General features: G+C 38.5%; 1 protein-coding gene across 2 annotated transcripts; it reads left to right on the forward strand.

Annotated features, from left to right (window-relative positions):
- Nucleotides 1-108: 108 nt before the first annotated feature.
- On the forward strand, nucleotides 109-8,061 carry rfc4 (replication factor C (activator 1) 4). 2 transcript variants are annotated; one of them, XM_023299548.3, is made up of 11 exons: nucleotides 109-256; nucleotides 1,677-1,800; nucleotides 2,399-2,477; nucleotides 3,322-3,401; nucleotides 3,523-3,642; nucleotides 4,258-4,401; nucleotides 4,484-4,604; nucleotides 6,104-6,229; nucleotides 6,375-6,455; nucleotides 6,754-6,867; nucleotides 7,697-8,061. In XM_023299548.3, exons 2-11 carry the CDS (start codon nucleotides 1,685-1,687, stop codon nucleotides 7,787-7,789), a joined length of 1,074 nt encoding a protein of 357 aa, XP_023155316.1. In that variant the 5' UTR covers nucleotides 109-256; nucleotides 1,677-1,684; the 3' UTR covers nucleotides 7,790-8,061. The 2 variants fall into 2 exon arrangements, with proteins under 2 accessions (XP_023155316.1, XP_023155326.1); XM_023299558.3 differs by having other exon boundaries at nucleotides 113-256; nucleotides 1,652-1,800.
- Nucleotides 8,062-9,672: the final 1,611 nt, after the last annotated feature.

The raw sequence follows: 9,672 nt of genomic DNA on the forward strand, positions 1-9,672 counted from the left end.
AGGGGAGAGGAGAGGAGGAAAGGAGACAAGAACGGGAGGAGTCGTGAGTCAGGAAGTGAGGGGCAGCCGCGGCATCTGATTGGTAGAAATCAGATGTCGTCAGCGGAACTGGTGTTCGCAGCCAGGGCGGGAAAGACGCTGCTACTGGTAATACGGTTGTAATACGGAATACGGCTGAAAGTGAGGCAGCACGTTGTTAGAAATATTATCACAGGGAGACTTTGGATCTTAATAACACCGATTGTGTGATCTCCAGGTGAGAGTTTATCTCAACACCGGTTAATTTATAAGACAAGCACGTTGCGTTCATCTGCCAAATCAACTGCTAACAGCATGCTAATGCTACTAGCTGATAATAAACACGCTAGCACTTAGATAACTTGACAGTCTAATTGTGCTCATGTCTTAGTTAAGTATGATGAACTGTCTAACGATTCGTAATGCTACGCCTTGTAAGACTTAATTACTTTTCGAAAGGGGTGTCTCTAGATCATTTTTAAACTCTTCGGCCCTGCATCGACCACTTACTTTATTCATAATGAGCTTAGTGTTTGGGATTTAGTGTTATCTATTGTACTGTAAGCTTATTGGATGCCACTGCTGCAACAAACTACAATAAAGTAACGTTGCAATTTTACATGACATCTTTAGATGTCAAATACGGAATTCCAGGTGAGTTTTTTTACGGGAGATTATGTTTTGTTTTTATTGTAGAGATGCTACTTTGAATCTTGTGATTTATAAATTGGCAATTAAGCATACAGTACATAGTCGTATAATTCTAATAATTATAACAACGACAACAACTTTATTTGTGTAGCTCATGGTTTAGATCAAAAAAGAGTCATAAATGAGGTGAAAAAAATGGAAAATAACTGATAAAACGAGACGATAAAATAAAAAAGTCCAGAATATAAGTCATGAATAGGTCTGATGCGAGAAATTGCCATGAAACTACAGTAAAAACTACATGAGCAAAATCTTGAAGACATGTATTTCAATGTTTTGTTTGAAGACATCTACGTAATAGAATGCTCTGATCTATGGAAGATTGTTCCAGAGTCAGTGACGCAGTAATGTAGCATCTCATGTATCTTAGGGGAAAAAAAATGTGCTGCTGCATGTTTGATCCTCTGATTTCTTCGGCCAGAGGACGAAGTGTTAATAGTCAGGTCAGCTAGAAATGCAAGCATGAAAACATTATTTGTTGTCTTTCTTAGACAGCAAAGGTTGCGAGGGGGCAATATGTCTAACATGGTAAATGCCTTTCACACACCAACAGTAGCAGAGCAGAATCTCACCTACCATTGGGTACAATTTGGGGTTCAGTGTCTTACCCAAGTACATTTTGGCACATAAAGGAGCCAGTGATCGAAACTCCTACCTTACAGTTAGTACACTTTACCCCCTAAGTCACAGCCACCAATACAGTGGTCGGGACAAATGAGCTAAATACTACCAGTCTACAAGACTTGCACATAAACCTCTGGAGTGCACTACTGAAAATGTTCCCTGTAAGTGCAATGGATTGTTTCCCTGAATAAACGTAAGATATGATGCACTGTATCTTTTATTCCAGGGAAGCTTAACTCTGCAGCTTTGTTTACAGTATGTCCATTTCAGCATTTGTATATCCCTAAATCCCTAAAAGTTTCCTCTGTTTTTACCCAAATCAGGAGGAATCATGCAGGCCTTTTTGAAAGGAGCAACTGTTCAGGCAACCAGACCTCAGAAAGACAAGGCAGCAGCAGGACCCAGCACAGAGAAGAAAGCCAAGGCGATTCCTTGGGTGGAAAAATAGTAAGTGTACACCAAAAAGGTGTGTTTTACATCACGTCTGTTTGGATAGAGTAGTCCACTAGAATCTCACGCACTGGGTACAAACAAATAATTCACAGTGATGCCGTCACAACTGCTGCTAATGATGATGTTGTTGCACAGCTTATCTTAGTATTCTTCTGTACAGTGTATTGGTTGCTTTCCTTTTGTTGGCCATACAAATGTAGCCCTTGTCAATACAGAAAATCACATATTTTTAATAAACAAAACTACTTTGTAGCATTTTCTGTTTGTGTTTATGTAGAGTGGAAACAGTTACCACTGACCTGCAAAATGGTGCCAGGAGTGACATGTTTTGGTGAAACATTTGCAGGCAACGTCAACGTCTGTCTTTAAAATGTATATTTTACTGAAAGAACTTAGCAGACCTTCCTGGGTTTTGGAGTCTTAATTGAGTGCATTTTAGACCAAAAAAATAAATATTCCCAAATCATGTGGCTACTGAGTGTATATAGGAATACTGATGTTGAACCATACCCTTGCTAGTTAATATCGAGATGAGTTAGTGAGCATCAACATGCTAAATATATGAACCCATTCTGTTTTTTTCAACCTGCAGCAGGCCAAAATGTGTAGATGATGTGGCCTTTCAGGAAGAGGTTGTAGCAGTGCTGAAGAAGTCTCTGGAAGGCGCAGATGTAAGTACCAGTCTGTTATGACAGCTTTTGCAAGTTACTTTATAGCCACTCAAATTGTAAATGCACGATTCATTCTGACTTTTTAATAGTTTTTGCTCAACTGTAGAGCTCAGTAGCTTAGAGGAAAAAAATAGAACAGGCTGTGGACACATGCGTATGTTAATCAGATGAAGTCATTGTCATTGTTAGTTTGTTTGTACGATTTCTTGACACCCTGATTCCTTGGCTCTTCTCCCTTCCGACACATCCAACCTCCTGCCTCACTATGCAGTTACACTCAGCTGTAAAGGGCTCTCCTCATTAATTGGATCTACGTATTAGTGATACGTGGCAAACTCACTTTTGTAGTGTGGTGCCCAATTAGCTAATAAAAAAAGATAAAAGAGTTTTCAAAAATATAACCACTTTCCCTTACTGTAACTTTACTATAATATTATTAATAATTAATCAGTAATATTTATTATATTATTAAAAAAAACAGAGGTACAAAGTGCAAAGAGGAAAATTCAGATAAAATTACTAAGCTCAATTGAATTAACTAAAATCTGGCCGTTAAAAATAAAGAAATAAACCTAAATTATAGAGTGACTTGTTTTACACTTAGCTGTCTTGTAACTCGGTTTTGTTTTTCAGGAAATTATGTTAAAGGCTAAATAGAACCAAATTCTTTCGACTACCTCTGGAACTGTCTGTGAGCAAAGCAGTGAATCCTAAAATGCTTCATCATTTTGAACAGTGTCCTCTTTATTCAGTATTGGCTCGACATGATAGTAACTTCCAATCTTTGTTTTTTTAAATATTTTTTTTATCTCCAGTTGTCAATAGAGTTTTATTTTACTTGCAGCTTCCAAACTTGCTCTTCTATGGGCCTCCTGGAACAGGAAAGACTTCCACCATCTTAGCTGCTGCCAGAGAACTTTATGGGTAAGTCAGTTTCTGTAAGCTACCTTTTTGTTTTGTTTTTTTACTTGGATCAGTCCATGATTTCTAGAACTGGATTTCCCTCGTGTGTGACTCTCATTCTCCTCCATTGTCTCTCTCTCAGCCCAGAGCTGTACAGACAGAGGGTGCTGGAGCTGAATGCCTCAGATGAACGAGGCATCCAGGTCATCAGAGAGAAGGTCAAGAACTTTGCTCAGCTCACTGTAGCTGGGACTCGCACAGAGTGAGTCCGCACTGATTCCATCACATGTATGTGTTTTAAACAGGATTTAACTAGTAGTTTACCACCCCTTTAGAACAATAACTGCATCAAAAACTAAGTTATAGTCACTATATTACACTGTTAGAATAGTTTATTTCAGAAGTGTTGGTCTACACTATTTAAATTTTTATTGAGGTTCCTTAGAGTTGTGGAAAGGGATTCATGTCATCAGCTGTTGGTGTCATCCTCTAATTGATGACCCAGTTATGATCAAGACTAATGAGTTCCTACATGTGAAAGTTTCCCTGAAAACATACAGTGCCCTGCAGATGTCTTAGGCATTAAAAGTTAAGTGAAAATCTATCAGAAATAACACCATGTATCGCTGGTGTTTAAGAACTTCATACAAAATTTAGTAGGCAGGAAAATATCTCAGAACTATTTGTGTGAGCGCTCTGCTTTTCAAACAGCACTACCTTCATGCTTTTTAAAGTGAATGGCCGGCAAGTTGTCCAAACATGCTGAAAACTTTGTTTGTGAATCGTGTTGTGATGATGCTTTTTTAAGAAATAACGTGACTGTCAGTGAAAGCCAAGCAAATTCCAAAACTCCAAGTCTGTTTTGCTGTTCCTCTAGTGGGAAGCTGTGTCCTCCTTTTAAGATCATCATCCTCGACGAAGCAGACTCCATGACTGCACCAGCTCAGGCTGCTCTCAGACGAACCATGGAGAAGGAATCTCGCACCACCCGCTTCTGTCTCATCTGTAACTATATCAGCAGGTCAGTTGACTGCTCAGAATTAACAACACACACACTGTGTTTGACTGATCCTGACCCTGCTTAATGCCTGTGTGTTGTCTAGGATCATTGAGCCTCTGACTTCCAGATGTTCAAAGTTTCGCTTCAAACCTCTAGCCAACCAGATCCAGGAAGAGCGTCTGCTGGAGATCTGCAAAAAGGAGAACCTCAAGTACACTAAAGAGGTAGAAGAGAAAGAATATGCTTGTGTAATGTGGATCTGTCGGATGTTTAAGTTCATTTGATCCAAAGCAAGAAAAAAAGATCAATTCTTGAGTTTTTGTATTGGCCCTCATTCAACAATAATACTCATTGCTGAAAAACACGTACGAGATGAAGCTGTTAAACTACAGTTTATTTCTAAAGCACCACTTCAGAACAAAGGACAAACTTTTAAAAAAATATGGTCTGCCCTGCACATCTGAGAGATTCCAAAGATGCTAAAAGCTCTGTATAAAGACGCAGACCATTGGTTAATCTATGATGACTTCAAAGAGTGCCTGATGTTATGGTGCTTTGTGAGAATTTTCACCAGACATGTTTGATCTGAAAGCAGCCTGAGAATTTTGTCGTGTTGGACACATCTGACAAATGAAACCAAGACTGACCCATTTTCCTTTATCAGAATAACTGTAGTCTTCAAATGTGAAAGGATATCTGCAGGTTTGGGTGTTACATATTGATTAAATGTCATACCTTACATCTATAAAATGTCAAAAGCAATAGACCTCTAGTATCCCATATAAACCCCGTGAACCCCAAGTCATTTTGGGTGTTTTTTACACATGCCACTTTTGTGTAGTATTTTTTTCTAATACAAAAATAAATCATCTCTTACTGAGGTGATGGGAGTGACAAACAATTTTCACTGCAGTTAATGTTTGTTCAGCTGCTGGAAACAACTGCTCAGATGGAACAATTCACAATTAGTTGCCCCAAATCACAACGTGGAAACACTCAGTATTTACTGAATTTATTGTTTTAAGCAGAAGAATATTGCTGATAAAGTAAAATTTTGGTTTAATTGTGTTGGAATAAATAAAAGCTAATTTTAGCTGCTTGTTTTGCATTACAATAAACTTCAGATGGATAGCTAAACAAGGCAGCTGCCAGATAACAATTTGCAGGAACTTAACTCTGTGTTGTTTATCAACACTGCCACAATTCTCAAAAACAGGCAATCAATAACTTTTGTTTCTTCACACCCAAGTGTGCTTGTTTTATCTAAATTTATTCTAACGCCATTTAATTAAACTCTAAACAGCTCCACTTGGTGGTGCAGCTGGGTACTACACCAGATCAACAACACTTTTTGACTGTTATATTAAACATCATTTATCTGTTGGTTTATCAGTTACTAATCGACTATTATTAACAGCAATTAATTGACTAAGAGTTGATCATTACAATCCCTTGTTCTCCCCAGATTCTGAAAACAATTCAGGAAACCGAGTTATTAAGGATGGGAATGTAAGAGCTTAAGAATTAAAATATTCTTAAAAAGAAACCACTACATCAACTCTAAAACCTGCTTAATTTAGTAGATTTGATTAGTAGATTGATTCAGGTTTTTCTACTGTTGGGCACACTGCATGTCTGGTGTCAAAGATGTTCTGTACATTTTTACATTTCTTTGCACCTGGAGTATTGAACATGTGATAACTGTTTTTTTTTTTTCATGTAGAGTATAACCGCATTGGTGCAGGTGTCTGAAGGAGACCTACGGAAAGCAATCACATTTCTCCAGAGCGCTGCACGCCTCAACGTCGACAAGGAAATCACTGATCGCGCTATCGTTGAAATAGCTGGGGTGAGTTGAACTTTTATTGTGTGGCATAAGAGACTGGAGGAACTGATGATGGATACTTTATTAACTGCAGTTAAAATGTACTGCACACCTGAGACGTTGCCTCGTTGCAGTCCAGTCATGTTGCTCTGCCTGTGCTCTCTTATAGGTCGTTCCTGTCAAGATGATTGACAACTTGCTCCAGATCTGTTTCAGAGGAACATTTGAGAAACTAGAAGTAGCAGTCAAGGTAGGCCTTCTGAGATGGCACTGTGTCTTTGTCCTAAATGGGCAGGTCCTTCTTACATTGCAATAAGGAATTTGTTCCTTCTTCATTTTCTTAGTCGTTTTTAATTATGTTTTTCAAACCAAAATTTTCAAGCTTAAGAGTTTGATCTTTAACTATGAAAATGAAAAGAGAAGGAAAGAAAGAAAAATATTTTCAGTTTTGAGGACAAAATTTTAAGAATTACAAAAATGAATGTGTAATGCATCAGCTTTCCCTCCCTCACTGTACATTGTGACATGTTGAATGTCTGTTCTGTCAGGACATCGTGGATGAAGGCTACTCAGCCACACAGATCCTAAGTCAACTTCACGACTCCATCATAGAGCAGGACTTGAATGACAAGCAGAAGTCAGCCATCACAGAGAAAATGGCAGTAAGTGTTCTCATGCAGAGCTGGTTTATGTTAACATTTTTCTGTCTGACTTTCTGTGGGTTTTTTTTTTCTACAAATTTCAGAGTCATGTTTGTGTCTGCAGTTATGACAAACATTGACAAACGATTGCCTGAAGCAGCAATAGCTTGTTTCAATTATCCACAAAACAAAGGCAACTTAAAAAGATTTCTCTATTGCAAAATACCTATAAATCAAAATAATGTGTACTTGTTGTATTGTAGCCCCGGTGGTCCACACGGCTACATTTATAAAATGTTTGTTTGATAATTTCTGTGTTAACACTCCAAATTTCAAGCATCTCCTGGATGTTCTTTGCTCCTGTCACATTTGTCCCCACTGCAGGCTCATATTTTATTGCAATATAAAGTTCTGCACCTCTGTGGAATCAACCATTGTTAGATGTAGAGAGAACCTAAAAGAAATTCAAACTCCCTACAGGTGTAAAAAATTATGATGAGTATTTAGTAGCATGAAGTTCAGCCAAAAAATATGTAAACTCTGAGCACAGAGTTTTTTGTTTTTTACGGGATCCTTTTGACATAATTTTAAATGAGATAGTTTTAATCTTTGGATTTGGATTCTTTTCCCAACAGAAGGGCACATCACAGATAAGTGGTTTGGAGCCATCAGAAGGCTGAAAATCTGATGAGTCTTAATGTAAAATTTTGTTTTAGACAACATGTCTTTCAAACCTGCCAGAAGGTTTTGAGATTCAGGAGGGTGAATATGTGAATTTAAATAAGTGTATGGAGATCTGCTTTTTTGGCAAAAAATTCCTCAGTCTGTACTTGTTTCCTCTCTGGTTCAGGTTGTGAGTAAGTGTCTGTCAGACGGCGCAGACGAGTACCTGCAGATGTTGAGTCTGTGTTCAGTCATCATGCAGCAGGCCTCTGAGAACTGAAACTCCACAAAGCAACATCTCCTTCATGACAGATCACTGTCGTCTGCTTCCATCAGGACCAGCAGCCTTACAGAGGCATGAGCACCTCACTCTGATTTACACTGATGTGAGTTGGTTCAGAGTTGTACTTTGGCATTCCCACATGTGGATACTAGATTATATTTACCTTTCACAAATCGTCGACCTTCGCTTGAAGAGCACTTCAATATATTACTGATCAACATATTGTACACTTTTTGAGTTTTGGAAAGTAATAAATAGTCTTTTTTGTATCTTTTCAGTGTTTGTTTCCTTGAACTTCATTATTAGAACATCTACAACAAGAGATTAACTTTAGAAATGCGACTCTATCTATCAATATATAAAATGATGGAAAGAAGAGGAAAAGACAAAAGCTCAAAGCTCAAAGCAAGCAATCTTATCTGTCGAACAGAATGGTTTTTCTGTTGGGGCCTGACCATGTGTGCCTCCTGTCAATTCATCTGGCAAAGTGGAAGTTGTTGATGATTTCAATGTCGATAAAAGCAGATTATTCAAACCAGCTCATGATAGCAGATTGCAGAGTTCCACATTATATTGCAGGGACTAAATTTTTTATTTTTATTTTTTCACAGTCATTAAGCAACATTACTGCCAGGCATATATATGTAACTCAGTAACAAAATCTGTGACCCAAAGAAGACGAGTTCAGGAAAAGAAGCAAGGATCTACAAACTGGGAAATGAGATGAGGGGGACAGTTTTGAGATCAAAGTTCAAACTGACCTCCAGAACAGTCAAAGGAGGTGGGTCACATCGTTACCAGAAATAAATGTGTCTCTCCTAAGTTCACATGGACATGAATGGAAATTTAATTTAGCTCTGAGGGCACCATGAGACCTATTTCTCCCCCCACAAAACCGATAACCTCCTTGGTGCTGCTTTGTTTAAATTAACCTCCCACCTGTTTGTTCCTCTCCTCTTACCTGTCTGCTGAGATTTCTGGGCACCAAAATGCCACACCGAAAGGCCAGAGAGAGTTTTAAGGTCAGGAAAATACCAGGCTGTCAGTCACTGCTTGTGCTGGTCATGGTGAGTATACTGTCAAGAAAAGCAGTCCAAGCCTATCCTTTAAGGACAGTTTAGTTTCATTCCTTATCTTTCCCATAACAAGTGAGATGAGTCACACTGAAGCAGTGAGCACCACTTTGAAATGACCTGACTCAATCCAAATATTGCCATCAGTCACTCTCTTATTGATCACACATCAGCACAGACAAAATTCCCGCCTCCCACATCATGCTGCAGCTGATGTTTAACCTTGAAGTGTGCAAATTCAAGTTAATCACACGCACCACCATGAAAACAGAATGAACATGGTGAACAATGAAAGGGAGCTTTCCAAAAACATGGTGGCAGGTCATCACTCCTGTACATCGTTTGACTTTTGGATTGTGTCATTTTCATCTTTATCAGCCAGTTTCTAATATAACCAAAGCCATCTGTAAGTCAACTGATGTTTCTCATATTATGCGCAGTTCCTACCCCAGCCACTAGATGTCACCAGAGTCTTTCAAATTGAGTTCCTATGGTTCAAGAGTTCCAGCACATCAGCTTCTTTTGCCACAATCCCAGACAATATCTCAGGCTAGTGGTTGAATCTGTGCTTTTATGTTTTGACACAGTGGTTAAAGGAAATTTAGACAAGATGGAGTAGAACTTTGTCGTGCCTAATGTGTCTGACCTTACTAAAGGAACTTTAAGTGCAGGTTGACTCACAAAAACAGGTGGCCATCACCTTAATGTTCCACCTTCCTGTTCTTATCCACAGATTTCACATTTTGCAAAAGTTTCTGTACACTTCAATTTGACGATATTTATTCTACCTTTTGTGCCATGTCTTAT

This window comes from Amphiprion ocellaris, chromosome 2 (assembly GCF_022539595.1).
Source record: "Amphiprion ocellaris isolate individual 3 ecotype Okinawa chromosome 2, ASM2253959v1, whole genome shotgun sequence".
NCBI classification, from domain to species: Eukaryota; Metazoa; Chordata; class Actinopteri; family Pomacentridae; genus Amphiprion; species Amphiprion ocellaris.